This window comes from Dryobates pubescens, chromosome 2 (genome assembly GCF_014839835.1).
Source record: "Dryobates pubescens isolate bDryPub1 chromosome 2, bDryPub1.pri, whole genome shotgun sequence".
In the NCBI taxonomy this organism is placed as follows: Eukaryota; Metazoa; Chordata; class Aves; order Piciformes; family Picidae; genus Dryobates; species Dryobates pubescens.
The window spans coordinates 45,883,443-45,904,345 of record NC_071613.1 but is presented as its reverse complement, the minus strand read 5'-3'; the positions used below and the strand labels follow the sequence as shown (position 1 = coordinate 45,904,345).

Sequence of the window (20,903 nt, the reverse complement as noted above, 5' to 3'; positions counted from 1 at the left end):
GTCAGCAAGGTTCAAAATGCTTTGTGGTTATAGTGTGTCCAGCTGTGTGCTGGGTTCAGTTTCCTAGAGGGACACAGAGTGCTGGTTTGCTCCCTGCAAGTGAGAGCAGCTGGCAGTGGTTATAGTAAATTTTTCTTAAATTGGCCACAAAACAACAGTTCAGAAAATTGGGAAAAAAAAAAAATCAGCAGCTTTTATGTCAAAAAAACCCTGAAACTATTGATTAGGTTAACAGAGGTTAGAGGCAGCTGTCATGTCGTGTGCATCAAGAGGTATGTTCACAGGTGAAGTCAGTCTTGCTGACTCCTAACTAGCTGCCAATTTCAGATTTCGCACAGCAGGTAAAATGTCATCCAGGTGACTGATCTCTGAAACAGAGCGAAAACAAAATGGTAAGGTGGAGCCAGAATTCCAACTTAAATGTTAGAAATACAGCAAGTGAACAGAAGAAACCCCTCACAAATTTTAAAGCATTTGCAAAAAAAAAAACAACCCAAGCAAAAACCCCACAACAATGTAGCTTATGTCAAGAGTAATCTGAATATCTGCAATGCCACGTTCAGTGAAAACAAAGTGCTGTGGTTACTTCCTGAGGAAAGATGGGAAGAAGAGAGCTAGCACCTTGCTTCACATCCTCCTTGTGGCCAGGAGTAAACAGTGCACGTGTCAGCTATATAAAGCTGTAGGAGGAAGCGCTGGCATGACGATGATTACAACTGTTGCACATACTGCTCACCTAGAAGACGGAGCAAATCTTGAATGAGAGCTTGAAACGGTGGAAAGAAGCACTCGTGTTCTTCCAGCTTATTGATTATTCTGAAATGGGTAAGTGAGACTGTCAGAGAAAAGGTTGCAAGGGTACTTTAAGTTTACCTCCCTGGCTGTTTTGCTACATGATGTCATGGCTTTCTGAAAACACTGTAGCTTACTTACTAGTATATAAAAACATCTATAAAAAAGTCTTCCCAAGATCTGAAACCTGCAGCCAACAAGTGCTGGCTGTCAAAGAGGCTCTTAGTTCATTATTTTTACCCTGTATACATCATCCCTTTCCTCTTTACATGGCACCAGGTAGTTTTGGGCTAGAATACAAGTCTGCATATGCTAAACATACTGCCTGGGGGTGGCTGATGTAACTACCTCAGAGATGGAGCAAAGAATAAGTTCTCTAGTTAAAACTGTAAGGAGTGCAGAAAGGGTGAGGGAGTTAGTATTGTTAACTCAGCATGTGTCAGACTTGCTTGCCTGCTGCAACTAATTTTAGCATGTTTGCAGAGTGCATGCTGAATGCAATCTCTTACAGTCTGCTATCAGGCATATGTGTGCTGTCATCTGTTAAAGACGTGACAAGCTTTGTCCAGTTTCCAAAGTATTTGTAGGCAGCTGGAACCTTTGGGCTTTTTCTCTTTGCCAGCTTTATGTTTTTGAAAGTATTTGAGATTGGTTTCATGCAGGATAGTAATAGTATAGTTTCATACAGGAGACTGTCACAGCTCAGTTGTAGCTAGATCTCTCAGTTACTAAATGTGATGCTTGAAGAATGACCGCTGGTGGCCCAGCCCCACATACCTGTGGATGTCTTGGGTCCCCAGAAGCTGCTGTACCTGCTTGGTCACGTTCTCATTAATTATGTCACACAGTTTCCCAACAGTATCCACTACCACAGTGGGTGGAGCTGAACTGTCTATGGAAAAATAAACACTTCATGTTTCCCAGAACAGTAGTAATAGGAAAATATTCTAAATACACTCCAATTCTTGCAGGTGCCCAGATTTTATTCAGTTTTGAAACATCTAGGCTTACAAGTTCCATCACTCTCAGACAACAAAGTGCCTGTGGGCAGTGATAAACTATTGTTAGCTAGAAATAGAGAATCTCACTAAACCTTTAGTGGCTAAAAAAGTGTGTCAGAGCAGTGTGTTTTCACAGCAGAGGTGGTGCTCAAGTATACCCTACAATGTCAGTGGAAATCAACCAGCTGAAATTACATAGAAAGAAAAGTATATTCATTAGGTTCCTGTGACGCAGCAGGAGCATGGTCTAGGGGTCAGGCCTTGCTCAATAAATAGTTCAACAGCCAGAACTTGTTTTGATAGAATGGAATAAACCAGGTTGGAAAAGACCTTTGAGATCATCAAGTTCAACCTATCACCCAACACCATCTAATCAAGTAAACCACAGCACCAAGTGCCTCATCCAGTCTCTTCCTAAACACCTCCAGTGATGGTGACTCCACCACCTCCCTGGGCAGCACATTCCAATGGCCAATCTCTCTTTCTGGGATGAATTTCTTCCTAACAGACTGAGCCTCCCCTGGTGAAGCTTGAGACTGTGTTCTCTTGTTCTGGTGCTGGTCACCTGGAAGAAGAGACCAACCCCCACCTGGTTACAACCTCCCTTCAGATACTGGATATTACCTGCTCTGACTGAGAGGAACAAGTTCCTTGTCCTTTTCTCCCTTGGTTTCGGACTAGGCTCAGAGAAAGCATCCTCTGTGCTCCCATTGGTTTTGCAATTATTAGGGAGACATGAGGCTTTCTCATCTCCTGAGCAGAAAGGCTGCTTCCTTTCTCGCATGAGACGCAGAGGACCTTAGTAGCTAGAAACCTTGCTCTGGGGCACAGCCAAACCTTTAAACCCAAGAGCAGCAGCAGTTTGTACTTCTCCAGAAGTACAAAGCAGAAGAGAATGGATTCTGGGAAGTACTCAAGTATGCCTTTGAGTGCTAGCACTTAAATACTTCTAAGTCTAGCAGTGTTATGACAAAGTTTCTGAGGACTGGACATAATTACACTATTATGAATTGCCAATTAGAAATCTACAGTAGAGACTGAGTTATTTTTTAGTTAAATTAGTTATCATTTGAGTAGAGACTGGAAGTTGCTCAAGAATTACAAAGACAGCTCACAGGAAACAAGGACTTGTGAGAGCAAATAATTAAAACTTAAAAATTCATTTTCCTGTTAGTTCTTTCTTCTGCCTTCCTGGTATTCCTCAGCAATTGCTAAACGCTTACAAATAATGGCTTTCTGCTAAATTCCTAACTGACAATAACCCATTTTTATCTCCCTAAATATGCCCACTTTACTCATTTCTCAGCAGCTTGGTGTATTTTTTTAATGAAAAGATCAGCCTTTCAAATTGTCTTCTTTCCTTGGAAATGGTCTGAACAAGTTCCAGGGAGTAAGGCTTTACCTAGTTCTAGGAGCTCATGGAGATTTCTCATAGCATTGGTCAGTTCGCCGAGCTTTGTATAAACCTCATTCATTCGTGGGTAAACACCATTCAGAGAATTCACATCAAACAGCTTCTGGAAGTGAGAGACTATTGCAGACAGGGTTGATAAGGATGGTGTCTGGCTGTTCTGTAGCAGGCAGAAAGAATTACTCGTCAGGGTTATCACTTAAAGCAGGAATTATTCTTATAAACCATGAAATATTCTTGAAGCTAGTCTATGAAGAAAGGCAGGTGTAACTTCCCTTATGAAATCATAGCATTTCGAGTATTACTGAATCCTAAAACATATTGTATGGGGATTTCAGCCACAAACATCCAGCAAACCAAAACAACTCTCCTGAAAGCTGTCTTTGCTGCTGCTAAGTATGTTTATGTATTCTCGATACTGAGAAACAGACAGAACAGTGTAATACCTGGGACTACAGGGCAATGCAAATGCAGCATTGGTCAAATGCTTTTGATTAAAGCAGTTTTCCCCAAGGTGAATTTATCCATTATGTTAAAACAGCCTTTGAACTATTGAATATCTTCAAACAGCAATTTCTTAACCACCACAAAGCTTTCAAATGCACAAATCTAATCACTGTGTGAAGAATCCATTTAAGAATTCCACAGTAAGCTGTGATTATAAACCTCTGACAAGAATTACCTTTTCCTTATTTTCTATTTCTTCCAAAATTGCATCTACTATGAACTGGAGGTCTTCAACTCGTATGGATTCCCTGTTATCCTGTGGCTCTGCAGTGTGCCAGGGCAGCAATTCCAGAGACAGTTTTTTCAAGGACCTATGCAGCTCCTTTTGAAAGAAAGGAGAGGACACAACTCATTTTTTTTTTTTTAATAACTTCTTAAAGTTGTGTTTATTATAGAAACAGGCAGATTTGCTCATAAGCAAAGACATTCCAGTGCTGGAGACAGTAAGGTTTTAGTTTTCATGGAATTTAAGCACAGCATCTTGCTTACATTCTTTGACTTAAAAAGAACATTATGAGAGTCTAAAAATTAAAGTAATTCATATATTACCGTTGCAGTGATATAAGAAATGTTGGTAATTATTTTTTTAACCAATGTCTGTGACCAACAAGTTATTGTTCTGGCAAGATAAAAGGAAGAAATAGAATGCAAGGACTTTAATGTGTGAATTACAGAGTCTCTAAAGCGTAACTCTTAGGGACTCAGCCAGTGAACAAAAACATTTAGATGACACACACAGAAGAGTATCTCTGCCCTGTAGGCACCTTGCCCCTTTTTCACTTCACTGTGGTTTTAAAGTGGTGTATACAGGGACAGCACAGTTGTTTTTAAAATCTAACACCATGTCAGGCAATAGCAAAAGCCACACATAAAAACCCCCCAAAATCCTACATGTAGGTAGAGACCAAAGGGTGGTCAGCAGATTAAAGGAGGAGCATAAAGCCAACTACAATAATGCGTTACCTTTAGGGCCATCAACTGATCTGCCCACATTTCTATAGCAAGTGGAAGGTGCTCAAAACCACATTCCTGTCCGTTCTCTTTAAGGCAGCTTTGCACTGGCCCTTTGCTGCGCCTGTATAGCAACGGAGGAGCTCTTGGACTTCTCAAAACAGAATCAATATGGGACAAAACCTTCAACACCAAATAACAAATGTGATTGCTCAAATGTGTGCAACATTCTACAGTAAAACCCCTCTCCACCAGTCATGTTTGTCTAAACATTAAATCATAAATAGAACTAATAGTTCTATTTATTGGCAGATTCATTCAGTATTTAATAGAGTCAAAGATTCAAAAATATACTGCTAGAAGACATGTAGAAGTAATGCACATATACTTCCCTTTAAGGGATATTTAACATTTACTCACTTAAAGCATTGTTACAGCCACAGTTCATATTTTACTAAGTTGTATTGTATCTGCTGCTTTTGTTTGGGTTTTTGAGGGAGGCAAAGATAAATAAAAGCCACTCTCTCTTCAGGCATGTTTAAACCATAGCATAAGGAGCTGGTTTGCCCAAGACCTTGAACAAATACCCTGTCCTAGAAAGACTTAAGCTAAGTCATTGATTTGATGTTTCCCAACCCAGTCTCTTGCTGTATTTTCAGGTATTTTACACTAAGACAGAACAATTAAGAACATGTTTACATCAACTGCCAAACTCAGAACTTCACCCATTTGCATAGAGGATATCATATGAACTCTTAGATGCAAAACAGCACGCTTCAGTTTACATAGTTAACCACAACTCCTGCATTCTATGTGTTACATTGCTAGATACACACAGCACAGGTTCAATCTGCATACCTGTAAGTACTGCTGGCAAACTGCCTGCAGCTGAGCTACTCCTGTGATACTCTCGGGTTCTTTCTTTTCTTCTGTTCTTGAGTCTCCAGTGCTACTCCCAGAAGATCTACACGTCAAACACATACAGTGGGTTACTCAAGTGGCCTTGGGAAGAGATACTACATTCAGCTTGATGAAAGAACCAGGTATGTAGCACATATACTTACACCTACAAAATAAAGTCTCCATTTTATGGTGCCTGTCAACAGAATTCCATCAAACTGAACTAGCTGAATAATATAATACCTAATGTAAGTATTGTTAATTTATCTGAAGGATCCAGGTTGAGGTTATTCCAAACTGCATTTTAATTTAAAGGGACACCACCAGATGTGCAGCTGTTCCGTTACCAGAGATTCTATTGTGGCTGTTAACATTCAGAATTTAACTCAACAGGGTCAAATGCCATGTTCAGTCTTTATCTGCTTCTCCTTGAACATCCTTCCTGGATTATATACAGCTCACTACCCTTCTTGTCACATCCAAGATTAATTTCTCTAAAACTACCATCTAAATCATAGCCACTGCATGAGAGAAAAGAACATTCACATATACATGATGAAAAATTAAGAACTGGACATGTTTAGGTGATGTCTTTTTCAGGCTATAAAAGATTTAACATTCAATACACATGCACAGAAATAAGTGAAATTACAGATAAACCCCACTTTGTCAATATCAAATCTCTAATACCTTCAATGTATTTTCTTTAAAATGTTTCAAAAGCAAAAAAAAACCAAACCATAAGTCAGTTTCTAAGAATAGTATGGACATAACTTCAGTAGCTGCAACATTTTGACAACTCACATTTTCTCATTCATAACCTGTAATGTAACCAGCTCACAGAAACAGCAAACAACAGGTTTTGGTCCTGTCCACACTGCCTGTGATAGCACTCACATCACATCCAGAAAGACAGAATGAAAGAAAAAAAGACATGCTGCTGTGCTCCTATTTGAAGACCATACCAACACTTCAGAGATTCACAGGGTGTATTCAGAGATACAGTAGCATTTGCTGCCCATATCCAGGCTCTCAGGAATAATGGTAAGGTACATGCCTTATCAGCCACTAGCTACATTACAGCCTGCAGATTATCTTTGCTTTAAGAAGTTCAGGTGATTCATGGAAGTTACTGAAGCAATATACTTACTGGGTAGTTTTCTTTAGAGTTTTCTCTAGTTTCTTTACTTGGTGCTTGTACAGTTTTAATTCCTGTGCAGTTGGTCTGTTAGAAAGAAGTAGTACCATATTGTATGTCTTGCATTTGAAGGTATCTATAGAACTCAGCCAAGCAGAAAAAGTAAGGAAACTTTGCCAGTGCCACATTGTGGGAATTAAATACTGCAACATTTCTACATGGCAACAGTAATAAACAGCAAACTGTTAGCTGCTATTGTTATTAACAGTGCAGGGAGAGAAGGCTGACAGTTCCTGCAGTATCTTCTTTCTGTGAATCACTTCTAAAGCAATTCCATACTACTTTTACAATTGCTGGTGCTTCCAGTTTCTCTCTTTGTAAAGCAAACTCTGCTGAAGTGCCCTTGTGGTGGACGTATTATCCTTTCTTACCTTAATTCCAAATCTTTCTTGAGATGTACATTTTCAAGCAAAAGCTGCTCATTCCTGGCTTTTGCTTCAATAAGTTGTTTCTGGAAAGACTGCAACACAAACTGTGTTATTTCTTTCATTTCACTCATTCCACAGTCAACAAGCTGTTATTTCTTTCGTTTCACTCATTCCAGAGTCAACAAGCTTGAACAATCTAAAGTGTGTGCACGTTAAGAAGTTCCCTTTTGCCTATGCAGCAGGACAGCATGGAAGAGGGATTAGTCAGGATCAAGAGCCTGCTGCATTAGACCACTGGTACAGAACCTGTGATTAAGGAGGTCTATGCAGTCCCCGACAAAGACATCTCAAACCAGAATCTCTGCATGAAGACAGCAAACTACCTAGAGAAGTTACAAGTTAAGAAGACATGGTAAGAAAAAGGGGAACGAAATCAAGCACATATATGTTTGTATGTGGCTCCTTAAGGGTTACCATTCAGAGACCTGCACTTGCTTATTCTCAGCAGTTCCATACCGTGAGCAGTGCTCTATAATTAGGAGTAGCATCCAGATTTAACAGTTCTTCCTTGCTTTTTACTTCTCTCTGTACCTGGTCTTGATCTTTTTTATATTGCCTGTTAGGAAAAAAGAAATTGTTTCAGTTTACTGTAATTCAGTTACCTCAAAGATCTAAGCTGGTTAAGCTAGGAGTCATGTATCCTAATACAATTCCCATCAACTGCAAAATAAATAACTGCCCTAAGATCTACTGCTCTTCTCTGTTATCTCTGGGAAACTGTTTTATGTACTAATTAAATGCACTTATTCTACAGCAGAAACTCCAGTACAAGCAAATCTCATTTCAGTTTCAAGATAATAATCTCAAATTATAGAAATGCCTCTCTGCTTGCTGCTTTGTACCATGCAGGCACCACAACAGAGCTGAAAAGCTGGTACTCCTTTTGTTTAGGGGGATCAGTCAACTGAGCACAGCTAATGTAGTAATCCAGTAATTCTGCCTGTGAAACATGGCAAAAGATAAAGGGAGGGGGGGAAGGAAAAGAGGGAGAAAGAATTATAGCTCAGGTGTCTAAATACCCCAAAACTTCCAATGCCCTGGCCTCCTAATTAGGCAGCTGTTCAGCTTGACAGTAATTCCCCAGATGAATCCAAACTTCCATGACCATTACAATCCTTTGCTTACATACCAGTGATGTCAGGAACACAGAATACTTACCATGATAATATTTAAGAACTGTAAGGAGTAGGGAAATGTTGAACAGTAGAACCACAAGGTGAGACCTACCTTAGTTCCTTTTTCATTTGACTAATTTGAGATTCGTAATAGTCAATTAGACACAGGAACCTGAAGAAAAGAAAAAATGATACATTGAATTTCAGATACTCTCAAAAAATTTGTGCTTTAAAGAGACAGTGACCAACCAACAGGAACAGGCCAGCTTATGCCACTGCACTGCACCTGAGAAATGACTGCTTCAAATAGCATGTTCTCTCTCATACCAAATAAACACGGTCAGAATTTTCCAGAACAGAAAATCAGACATTAACTATCTACTAGCCTAGAAGTGGCAAAGTTATTCAAGAGGAGAAAAAAAAGCTGGGTCCTCCTGATAGCTTCCTCATCTTATGACTACATTGAACCAGCAAGCTCAACAGCAAGACAGTCCTGAGTGCTAGGGCTCAGTGACTGCTGCAGGAGGTAGAGCGCACAGGTCCCACGCAGCCTCAGACCATGCCTCCAAATAAACAGAGTGCTTTCAACGTAAGTGGTTGCAAAAACTAGAGCCACAAAAACTGAACACCTGCCAAACTACATTTCCTCTTGAGCACTCTGAGATTCTCATCTGTCTCTCCAGAAAGGGCAAATTCAGTGGCCTTTCCTCTCATATAGTAAGGGCATGAGACAAAGGCTGAGCACACACAATCTTTTTAAATCCTTGCCAGGTAAACAGAAAACCCAGGGGACACCAGCACAATGCAGTGATGGCTACCTGAGGCCTAAGAACTGGCAATTCTCTGACTATGGCAGAACTATGGAGATCTTACTGCAAGAGACACAGGATTGGAACACTTACAAAATTTCCCTGAAGTATCTGGGAGGCCTTCAAGCAAGCCTGCAGCCTGTAGGCTTTCCAAAACTAGAAGGGTTTATTTTGCTTTGGGGTTGTTGTTTTGGGTTTGTTTTGGTTGGTTGGTTGGTTGTTTTTTCCCCTTTTTTCTTTTTTTGTTTTGGGAGGGTTGGTGATGTGATGTTTGGGAAGCTGGTGTTTGTTGTTTATTTCGTTGGTTGTTTTTTAATTTGCATTTTAAAATGCTAGAACCCCAGGGTGAGATCACCCCAGCAGAGAGTGCAGTTCCACAGTCGAGCGACTCATTCCCTTCTCTTTGCTGACACCTAGTGCACAGAGTGGCTGATCATGTCTTGGTTTCTGCCATGGATTTATCCAGTTATTATGGGATTTTTTACACAAGAAAAAATTAGTGCATTGAAGTCCCTTTACAAGAATTCATACTTTAGCTTGCACTCCTAAGGTCTGCAGATATTTTGGGTTTTCATATAAGTATCAAGAACAGTTACATTAAAATCTGTTCCTTCAATCATACGGGGCACTCTCAAAATGGCTTACTGCTGGTCTAGAAGAGACTTGGGAGCTCTTTTGCAAAACTGACAGAACATTTTGTTTTGAGTGGCAACACGCCGCTGCTCCTCCATCCCAATTCTGCACAGCTCCTTCTGCAAACGAGCAATTATCTCTTCTTGTTCTTGCAGCTTTTCCTGCTGCTGTTGATACTTTGCCTGTGAATAGATTGTAGGAACATCATGAAATTTTTCTAACCCACAAGCTGGACACTGCACTGTACATTTTCAAGAAGGCATCTGACCCCAAGGATGCTTAGTACTTGAGTTTTAGCCATACTGAAATAGTAGTGGAAGGAGCCAGATATTTTTCTAAGTTATAGCTAGAAAATGCTATCTAGATTGAAAAATCTTAGCTATAAGCTGTACACTATGACCCAAGACTTGTGTTTATTTTGATCACTACAAATATTTTTACAGCTTTACAAAAAAAAAAACCAACAAAAGTCCAAAGTTTGAATCCTCACAGCACTGCCTGAATTACCTGTGAAACCTGCTGATCTTTTTGAAGTTCTTTGACTTGATTCTGCTGCTGGCAAACTTTAGCTATTGTTTCATCTTCCAGCTGACAAATTTTGGACTTAATGTTTTTTACCACGTTTTCCAAATCATTCGCCCGCTGCTCCTGTCGAGATGCTCGACCTCGTTCCTGTCGTATATCATCTCTGAAAAAAAACAACCCCAAAATTAAAAAAAACATCCTTGATTTAAATTATTTCACTAAAGACATTGAAGGAAACTTGGGCACATTATCTGGTGACACCCAATAAAAGTCCGTGGCAGCAGCTATGGGACATACGGCAGTATAGGAAGAAGCAGAAGATGAAGTAACAGAGGAGCTCAAAAGGAACTAGGCCAACATTGCTGCATATTGGACAATAATCTCAGGAAAAGTCATGACAAAGAGTTAGGACAAGAGCTCTGCCTGGCAGGAGATGGACACATTAGGAGGTAAATTCACAGAATCATAGAATGGTCGAGGCTGGAAGGGACCTCCAAAGGTCACCTAGTCTGGCCTCCTTGCAGTCAGCAGGGACATCCCCAGCTAGATCAGGCTGTCCAGAGCCTCGTCGAGCCTCACCTTGAATATCTCCAGGAATGGGGCTTCAACCATCTCCCTGGGCAGCCTGTTCCAGTGTTCCACCACCCTCATACTGAAGAACTTCCTCCTGATATCCAATCTTAATCTGCTCTTCTCTAGTCTGAAGCCCTTGCCCCTTGTCCTGTCACCACAGGCCCTTGCAAACAGCCTCTCCCCATCCTTCTTGTAGGCCCCACTCAGGTACTGGGAGGCTGCTATCAGGTCTCCCTGGAGCTTCCTCTTCTCCAGGCTGAACAACCCCAGCTCACTCAGCCTGTCCCTCAACACCTCATAGCAGAGGTGCTCCAAACCCCTGACCATTTTTATGGCCCTCCTCTGGACCCTTTCCATTCCTTCCACTGCACCTTACCTAAGACAACGATTAGCCTCCAGGAGCTGATGAATCATTTTCTGCTGTCGGTCAGTTTCTTCCACCAGCGTTTTTAAAGCAAGTCTTATTCCTAGAGATGACTGACTGTCTAAAACAATCATATCTAGAGACACATAAGCAAAGTCACAATGAAAGGTTTTTAACAGCTGAAGAAGTTCACATATTTGCTATCATTTGGAAGTGACAGCTTTAGAGATGCCTCAGGAACTTAGGCTGACTACTTCCAAATACAAAAGCCTGTAAAATGAGCATTTCTTTACCTGATACATTCCTGTAGCTTTGAGGGGCAGCAAGACTCACTGGTTTCAACCCGTGATGCATTAGTATCTTGTTTAAGTTTTCCCATTCTGCCTTCTCCTGCTGCAGTTGGGAGAAGAGCCAGAAATCTGAGTTCTCAAGATCAGCCCATGGTCTCCCGTCCTTCCTGCTGTGCAGGAAGTGGAGGATACCAAATGCTCCCAAATAAAAACAAGGAAACCCCAAACTCCCAAACAGCCTCAGCCACTGAAGGAGGGCGTGTGAGACTTTTCAACAGGACCTGCAAAAGACGTTTGTTAAAAAGTCTACTTCACAAAATACAGAACACCCACGTTTTCTTGATCACTATCATAAGAATCAATACGTGGAGCGAGTTACAATTTACCTTTAAAAAAAAACCCAGACAAGCAGCCCTCAGATGACTCCAGCGCACCAGGGGTGCAGTGAGCCTCAACCCCCTGCCCCAGCCGCCTGAGAAGCCCTCAGAGGTCGCGGGTGCCTGCTTTGAGGCTTTATTGTCTACTCGTTTTCCTTTTGATCAGTTTTTAACCACCCAAGATCAACAACGGCCACCTCGGGTCCACCACGCTACCTCTGTCATGGCGAGAAACTCCCGCTCTCGCAGCGCCGGCCGAGGGGGCTGGGCCCCGCGCCGCCACCGCCTCCCGCTGACGGCCGCCGGGAGACAGAGAGGAAGGAGGTGGGTTGCTAGGACGCGAAGCCTTAGCAGGTGCAAGTGAGCGGCTGAGCACTAACTCGTACAGCGTTGCAGGCGGCGGAAGGCGCTGCAACGGCCCGGCCCGCGATGGGCCGCGGTAGGGGATAACGGCCGTCCCGCCGCCGCTGGGGCGGTGCGAGAGGCGGGCCGCCGCGGGGCGGTGCTGGCCGCACACCGCCATTTTGAAGCGCGGGGAGCCGAGGGGGCGGAGAGACCCGCGGAGGTAGGAGCGGGGCCGGGAGCGGCGGGGAGTGGGGTCAGGCTCGCGCGATCGCCCGCCCGCCGAGGCCTGAGCTCTGCTCAGGGGGCTGGGAGCTGCCGTGCCTCGCTGCCCCGATATGCGTCGCCTGGCGAGATGGCTGGGCTCGCCCAGGCTGAGGGAGCGTCTCCTGGGCTCCTTGGAGACTGGCCGCTGGAGGAGGAGGAAGCGGACCGCGTCTCCGGCGGTGTGTGCTTCGGAGAGTTGCCTCGGGCTCGGCCAGGAGGAGGGGTGGGGCGTGCGGGGAAACCTTCCTGGGGGTCGGCGGGGCTCCGCTGCTTGGGGCTGGTGGAAGCGCGGCTCCGAGACGACTCGCCTGTTCTCCCCGAGTATGGAGGATCATGGCGATCAGCAGTAAGCCGTTTGTGGAGGCTTTAGAAATGTCGCTGACAAGATTTGATGCTAAAATAATAAAGGGGGGGAAAGTACTTCGCTGGCAATAAACGTGCGTGGTGGGGAGAAATTTGCCATCTCGAGTTCATAGGGGTCTTAGGGCACCATCCAGCGTTGTCTGCTGCCGGCCATGGATTAGGTGGATGCAAAGCAGTAATCTTATCTCAGGTCTCAAATCAATCCCATACGCATGAAGAGGGAAATCTCATTTTGAGCTGCTGCCTTGATGATCAGAAAATGCAGTGAAACGAGACGGTTGGCGGTTAGTACAAACCCGTTTCCTTGGATTTGAGCCAGTGATTTGAATGAGGGCTAACTGTCGAGCAGCTCCCAGTCATGTACAGCTTTCCCCTGACTATCTTGGTACCGACTGCCCTTCAGAAAACAGCCCCAGCCTGGAGCTTGGGTTCAGGTTTGGTTATAAGGAAATTGTCTGTTCTGGGATGTTTCCCAACCCTTTCAGCACTGAACCAAAACTATCTGCTGAAACTTGTAGGGCAGGGTTGGGCGCTGCCAGGGGTGATGTTGGACTCTGGGTGGCCTGTTGTAGACATGCTCCGTCTGCCACTTTCTGGCTTTTGGTTTTGTGCCCGAGGCCACTTCTTATGTTGATCAAGCCAACTGGACAGGCGTGGGTCGGTCCTCAGCCCCTGGCGCTCACCGCCGCCCCTTTGAGGAGAAGGGGAAGGGGAAAGTGGAGATATACATCCCGCCTGATTTTCACCATATGCCAAGGGATGCGAATGAAAGAACTTTAAAGTAGTTTCACTGTTTTTAGAAGTTATTTTTCCAGTTTATGGACTGAAATGTATGTAATTACTGACAAAACGGCAGGCAGCAACATAGCAGTATTCCGGAGCATGCTATAAAATAGAAGCTTAAGAAGGAGTGAAAGAGGTTTATTTTTTAAATGCACAATCCTCTGTTAAGCTGAAGAGAGACCCTGGATTGTACAGCTTTACTTCTAATTCAGTTTTCACCAAAAATTGCAATTTATCAAAAATTCATTGCACTTTAATTATGCTTTTTGATATGCACAGGCAATGCAGATAGCTCTTAACATGTTAATTTGTTTAGTGAAAATGTCAGTAGTGTTGTAAGACACAGTCATGGTCTAAAAACCTCCTTAAGTAAGGAACAAGTTAGTTATTTGTGGTTCACATACACATTATGACCGAATTTCCAGGTTAAATTGCTGATAAGATCATTGAAAACTATTGCAGTGGCTCAGAAAAACGAGTAGGTTGAAATTGTTGTTGCCTGTGCCATTTCACTTTCCCTGAGGTGGTGGCAATTCTTAGGTTGTTATGGTTTGTGACTGAGGTGGGCAGCTGTGGGTTTGGTTCCTGTTTTGGACAAGCTGTTAATTTCTAAGCTTTTGCTCACAAGTTAGGTGCAGAGTTTCTCCCACCAAGTAAGTGATAAAGTTAGGATAAACTGCAGTTACTAATTTTGTGAAAGAATACTTGTCTTTCTAAGGGAAAATTATGTTTGTGTTTCATCCTATGTATGGCAGTGCATGATAGTTCATGATTCTTTTAGAAATGTTCTTTATCGTAAATGCAGAAAACAAATTTAGGCCTCGACACTTCTATGCTGCTATTCTACTTCTCTTTTTTCCTTGCTGCTAATTGGATTAAAAGCTGTTTTGGTTACTATGGCATCCCGGGAGGAGATTACTGTCTGTGAAGATGAAGTAAGGTAAAACCACAGAACTGTGGCATGACCAGATGTGGAAAGACATCTACAGTTCCACTGATCACTGTATCTGAGCTTAAACAATCACTTAAGTGAAAGGATGTCTTGCCAGATCTCCTCCCTTAATGGTGTTTGTGTGTGCAGAGTTGCATTTCTGAATTATGTAGGTAATGTCGATGAGAGCGATTACAGACAAATCAGTTAAAGGAGAGAATAGCTAAACTGGTCATCCTGACTGTTTTTCAAGTTCACTTTCTTAGAGACAAATATGTTGTGTTTTAATGCCTGCCAAGAAATTGCAGAACTGAGCAGAAGCATCTGAATTCCAAGTGTAATTTTTGTGACCATACAGTTACCTGAAGTTTTGGAGGTTAGACGGATATGTGTGTCTTTGTATGGTGTTTGTCGCAGTGAGTCTGTTCAACTGTCTGTTTATATTTAGTGATGACTTGTCATAGCTGAATGTTTGAAAATAGAAGCAGTTCTGTGAGCTTATTTTTTTTGAGGTCTCATTTTTTGTTTGTACAAAGCAACTTGTCCTGAAGCAGTGAAGTTTTGAACTACTGACATCAGTAACTGAACGCTTTCAATGACGCAATTTACTTTGTTGTTGTTTCCCTAGGTCTCGGTACAGCCACCTAGAGAAGATGACAGATCTGGTGGCTGTTTGGGAAGTAGCTCTAAGTGATGGTGTGCATAAGATTGAATTTGAACATGGGACCACTTCAGGAAAACGTGTTGTCTATGTTGATGGAAAGGTGAAATTGCTATGTGCTCAAAAGTCACTATGATATAGATTACATAAGTGCACTTCCATGCAACAGGTATCAGAACAAACAAAACCCAAATAAATGCAAGTGAGATATATTAATTAACTCTACCTAATATAATGTAATGCATTGTTTTCAGGCTGGATGTTAGAAAAAAGTTCTATACAGAAAGAGTGATTGCACATTGGAATGGGCTGCCTGGGAAGGTGGTGGAGTCGCCATCACTGGAGGTTTTTAGGAGAAGACTTGACAGGGTGCTTGGTGCTGTGGGTTAGTTGCTTGGGCGGAGTTGGATTGGTGATGGGTTGGACGCGATGATCTTGAAGGTCTCTTCCAACCTGGTTTATTCTATGTATTCTATGTATTCTATTCTATGTTTTGTTTCGTTGGTTTTTTTTTAAGCTACAGTTAAGTTGTGAGTATTGATGAAGTTCTTTGCTGCCTTTGGGCAGAGACATTTTAGATATGCAAAATAACATGTATTTGTTCATTCTGGAATAATAATTAAGCACTGAACTGTTTTCTGGGTTCATAGATTTGTAGATGAATAGAATGGTTTGGGTTGGAAGGGACCTTAAAGATCATCTAGTTCCAACCCCCTGCCATTGGTAGTGACACCTTCCACTAGACCAGGTTGCTCAAGGCCTCATTCAGCCTGGCCTTAAACACCTCCAGGGAGGGGGCATCTTCAGCCTCCCTGGGCAACCTGTTCTCAGATCTCTCCACCCTTACTGTGAAGAATTTCTTCCTAATCTCCAGTCTAAATCTTCCCTCCTAGCCTCCCATCCTATTACAACAAGCCCTTGTAAGAAGTCCCTGGCTTTCTCATAGGCCCCCTTGTTCTAGTTCATTTCTTAAAATACTAGAACATGCATTGATGTTTATCTATTAATACCCATTGTCTTTGTTTATTCCACAGGAGGAAATAAGAAAAGAATGGATGTTTAAATTAGTGGGTAAGGAAACATTCACTGTTGGAGCAGCCAAAACAAGAGCTGCTATTAACATTGATGCAGTCAGTGGCTTTGCATATGAATATACTTTGGAGATCAACGGAAAGAGCCTCAAGAAGCATATGGAGAACAGGTCAAAAACAACCAATACTTGGATACTGAGCTTGGGTGGTACAGACTATAGAGTTGTTCTAGGTAAGTAAACGCTGACTGACCTCATGCTGTGGCCTTGGAATAAACTTGTCTGCATTTAATAACTGGCAATTAAGAGAAAGTACAGCTCAGTGGAGAGCACTGTTACAGTGTAAAATCTTGGGTGGTCTGGAAGTTTTAATTAGATGTCAAAGACAGTCTGAAAAGCGATGGTCTTGTTTTACCTGTGTGGGCCTGCTGTTGTGGTATGTTCTGCAGCAGCATGGGCTAGATCTAAAAATAAAAAAGAAGAGGGGAGGAAAAAAAAAAAAGGGAAAGTTGTGGATTCTGTACCCAGAGAGGTGCCCTAGCAAGACAGTTTTCCAGGGGAAGCATGTGGAAGTGTTTGTGTTGTGATCAAACCTGCCATGTTTGTTAAGCAGGTAACCAGGCTTTCCTTCCAAAAATCATAAGCCAAAATCAATGAGTGTTAACTGAAAGAATTGTGACAGTATTCTTCTACTTTTTGGATAGATTAATCAGAATAGGGGTTTTGCATAGCTGCTTAACTACTAATTTAATCAAAAACTTCAGATGATGTTTTTTTCACTTGCTTAATAGTAAGGCAGCACACTCTTCACTTATGTCTCTCTTTCCCAAATATATCACAAACAGACGTAAGGAAGGGATCCCCTGATTCTGTGGAATCTAGTAGGAAATCAGAATTTCTTCTTAAGCCTTGGGACAGAATGAACTACCCCTAGATGAAGTGGGCAAGAAAGCAATTTTAATGTCACAAACAGATTTATGTTCTCACAGACTTCTACTCTCCTTAGGCTTAACTTAAAATGGCAAGCAGTGTTTTGCTCTCTGCTGATGTCCTGTGTATGACAGTGTCAGTAATGTGAATTCTGGAGCAAAGTAATATAAGCAGGATGTGCTGGGAGAAATGAAAGGATACTCTGTTTCAAATTAAAACAATCTGATTGATACTGAAATTAGTACTTGGGTTTTCAAGGAGATTTTAAGAATGCAGATAGCTTGACTGATGTTAAGTAATGCTGCTTTTGGATTCAACTGACTTGGAAAGAATGTTGGAAGTTTGTTGAAGAAACAGCACTCCAATAATTATCAAATTACTTAAATTTTTCTGTCTTCAAGATTTTTAGTTTAAGAATGTCAGAATATCTCCAATGATACTGAGTGTTAACAGCTGGGGCTAAGGAGTGGTAAGAAGCTATGTTCAAAAGTTATTTGCCCATTGATGAGAGAGCCTCCTTTCTCTCTAGTATAAGAACAAACCCTGTAGCCCAGGTACTCTGGCTAATTAGGAACTTCTCTTGGGAACTGAAAGTAAAATTCAACAGTAAAGTTTTAAAATGCCTCGATAATCTCTTCTGTAAGGGGGTGGGGGGAAATATGTCATTCTTTTTGTTTTCTTTTTCTATTGTAGAAAAGGACACTATGGATGTGTGGTGCAACGGTCAAAAAATGGAAACAGCGGTACGTGATCATTTCCAAAGGCTTTTTCCTAGGGCAGATAACCAAAGCTTAGCAAAACAAGTCACAGAAGGGCATGTTACCTGGCTTCACCACAGTGTGTGAGCATAGGCTCAGCCAGCCACTACAGTATCAGCCTGTTCCTGGTGTCCTTTGCTGTTTTATAACTGACAGTGTTTCAGTTATGATGCCAAATGTCTGTTCAAGGATGAGCAATGCTTTTGTTTACAGTTTTTAGACAAACAAAACAAGCCTAAGTTGTTGTCCAGGGTTTTGGGGAGAGGGAGGAACTTGAGTTTGATGCAGGGCATAGAGATACTTCATCCAAACCTGCTCATGTTAGTGGTGACTGAAAGTTGAACATGTGGTCTGTTACAGCTCCGTACTTTGTTTCCAAGTAGAGATGGTCACTAACACGGCTTAAGAATCTCATTGGAACAAAGCAAATCTTTTGTCTTTCATCTGTATTAATTTTTATAGCAGGTTGACAGATAGAAGTCTTAATCTATTTGTCTTTTTATATTTTGATGGCTTTCAATATGCATACTGTTATAGAATCATACAATGGTTTAGTTGGAAGGAATCACTAGTCCAATGCCCCTGCAGTGAGCAGTGACATCCTCCACTAGATCAGGCTGCTGAGAGCCTTTTCAAGCCTGACCTTGAATATCTCCAGGGATGGGGCCTGAACTACCTCCCTGGGAAACCTCTTACAGTGTTCCACCACCCTTATGGTAAAGAATGTCTTCCTAACATTCAATGAAGATCTATTCTTCTGCAATTTAAAACCATTGCCCCCCTCCCATCACTACAGGCTGTTGTAAACACTCCTCCAGCCTTCTTCTATGTCCCCTCAGGTGCTGAAAGGCTGGTATTAAGTCTCCCCATCCAGGCTGACCAACCCCAGCTCCCTCAGCCTGGCTTCATATGAGAGGTGTTCCAGGCTGCTGATCATTTCTGTGGCCCTCCTCTGGACCCACTCCATCAGGTCCATGTCCTTCCTGTGTTGAGGGCTCCAGAGCTGGAGGCAGTACTCCAGGTGAGGTCTTACTCTAGAGATGAGCAAAGTGTCAGAATCACCTCTCTGGATCAGCTGGGCTATGTAGGCAACCTGATGCTATTGTAGGTTTCCCCATCCTTGAAGGATGTGCTTTCTTACCAGAGGGTTGTCATATTGATTACCACTGCCACAATCTCCTGGACAACTACAAATTGTAAAAGCAAGGGGTTTTGTACTTTGGAACAGGATGAAAAGATTGACCAAATGCTTCTTTCCTAGTCAGTGGAAGAAACACCCTCTCTCAGTAAACTGGAACTCCTGCTTTTGATGGTTCTCAGTCTTTTCTATCATGTAATAAATGCAGTAGGAGCTATTCTTGCAAGCTAGGAATACAGGTTTAGTTGTCAAACTGTGCTGCTGTAACAGCAGCACATGTATTTTTCTACTCTCTCAGAGATGATGACATAAATACAGCCATGCATGGCAAAATCTGTAACTGGAAGTAACTGAACTGCAGCAGGAGCTGTTTATCCAAAACACATAGGTATTAATTCAGGAATCACTTCATCCTGTTGTAGAAGACACCACTCAATACTTCATGTTTCACTGCCACTTCAGCACAGGTTTGTGTGAGACTTATTGGTTGTACCACACAACTCAGAAGGAAGCTATCTCTTCTGGTTTTGTTTTACTGTCAGGGACCAATGGGATTAATTCACAAACTCCAGCTTTACCATTTCTGACTGTGAAATTTTGATTGTCATCTAATACCCACTAGTCTTTAACTGGACGCTTTGACAAAGCCCTAGGATTCTGCAGCTTTGTTCAGGGTTTGTGCTGCATTGGTCACAGGTCCCCATGGCTACTCTGATGGTGGGAACTACACGTGATCCTGACTGTAGAAGCAGTCTGATGCACTGAAGCCTTTATTTTTACAAAAATAGCACATGTCTGTTCTGATTCTTGTCTCCTTTCTCCCAGGGTGAATTTGTGGAAGATGGGACTGAAACTCACTTCAGTGTTGGTGATCACAGCTGTTACATTAAGGCTGTCAGTAGTGGAAAACGAAAGGAAGGAATTATTCATACCCTTATTGTGGATGACAGAGAAATCCCAGAGGCTGTGGAGTAGCCTCTAGTTAACTGATTGCTGTAGGACTTAAGGTCAGGAATTCTCAATTACTGTGGTAATTATTTTCTTACGTACTACTTGGTACATCTAGTTTGTGCTGGGTTTATTTTCTAGTTTCTGTATATGAAATGATTCATTTTGAGGACCATATGGAAATAATTATATTCAACCTCTTGTATTACCAGTTTTTAAAAAACTATATATATATATGTAATATATATTATACTACTAAGTGCAGAGAACCTTGAACTGAAGTAGAAAACCATATACTAGGGAAAAAAAAAATCTTGCTCTAATAAAATGGAAGATAAATACTCCCTAAGACTGAATCCTTGCAAACTGTGGGTGTATGTGTGGAGGGAGGAGGAAGCATGTTCTGGGTATTCAGGTAAGCTGTTAAATGTTTTCTCAGTAAGAAGTTTATTAAACAGACTATCAAGGTTTAGCAGATGCAGTTAAGAAGAGTTACTGTTACCAGTACTTGTGTGACAGCATTAAAATAATACTTTGCTGGGAAAACTGTTCTTTATTCTGAGCAGGAGAAAACATGTTATGGTGTGCCAAAAATTCCTTAAGGTTTTCTGAAAACTGATACTTTGTTAGAGATTGTGGTTTAGGAACTCTGTACTGAGCTTTTTCAAAAGCAAACAGAAAACAAGTCCTGCCATGTAACTCCTTTAAAAAAACCCCCAACAAACATTCCTGAAACAAGCTGAAATAAGAGCTTACTCTTGGTCAATGCTCTCTGTCAAACCCTAAATCTGCCGCTGTGTGTTTTCCTGGCAGTAATGTGTGAATCGGGAAACGTGGAAAAACAGATCAGAAATGAAGGAAAAGAACTGGTTGCTTAA

The 20,903-nt window shown here is 42.0% G+C and overlaps 2 protein-coding genes across 5 annotated transcripts; one reads left to right on the top strand and one right to left on the bottom strand.

Annotated features, from left to right (window-relative positions):
- Positions 1 to 291: 291 nt before the first annotated feature.
- CEP70 (centrosomal protein 70) lies at positions 292 to 11,717 on the bottom strand. Its single transcript, XM_009904422.2, has 15 exons — positions 11,501 to 11,717; positions 11,220 to 11,343; positions 10,253 to 10,433; positions 9,758 to 9,927; positions 8,416 to 8,475; positions 7,645 to 7,744; positions 7,132 to 7,220; positions 6,713 to 6,787; positions 5,521 to 5,626; positions 4,675 to 4,845; positions 3,887 to 4,033; positions 3,196 to 3,364; positions 1,570 to 1,684; positions 737 to 816; positions 292 to 368 (listed from the first exon to the last, which is right to left on the bottom strand). Exons 1-15 carry the CDS (start codon positions 11,559 to 11,561, stop codon positions 307 to 309), a joined length of 1,710 nt encoding a protein of 569 aa, XP_009902724.2. The 5' UTR covers positions 11,562 to 11,717; the 3' UTR covers positions 292 to 306.
- A 460-nt stretch (positions 11,718 to 12,177) lies between these two features.
- On the top strand, positions 12,178 to 20,581 carry FAIM (Fas apoptotic inhibitory molecule). 4 transcript variants are annotated; one of them, XM_054176612.1, is made up of 6 exons: positions 12,205 to 12,439; positions 14,512 to 14,569; positions 15,189 to 15,324; positions 16,256 to 16,484; positions 17,875 to 17,924; positions 19,903 to 20,580. In XM_054176612.1, exons 2-6 carry the CDS (start codon positions 14,526 to 14,528, stop codon positions 20,050 to 20,052), a joined length of 609 nt encoding a protein of 202 aa, XP_054032587.1. In that variant the 5' UTR covers positions 12,205 to 12,439; positions 14,512 to 14,525; the 3' UTR covers positions 20,053 to 20,580. The 4 variants fall into 4 exon arrangements, with proteins under 4 accessions (XP_054032573.1, XP_054032587.1, XP_054032594.1 ...); XM_054176598.1 differs by lacking the exons at positions 12,205 to 12,439; positions 14,512 to 14,569 and adding an exon at positions 12,178 to 12,198 and having other exon boundaries at positions 19,903 to 20,581; XM_054176619.1 differs by lacking the exon at positions 14,512 to 14,569 and having other exon boundaries at positions 19,903 to 20,579.
- Positions 20,582 to 20,903: the final 322 nt, after the last annotated feature.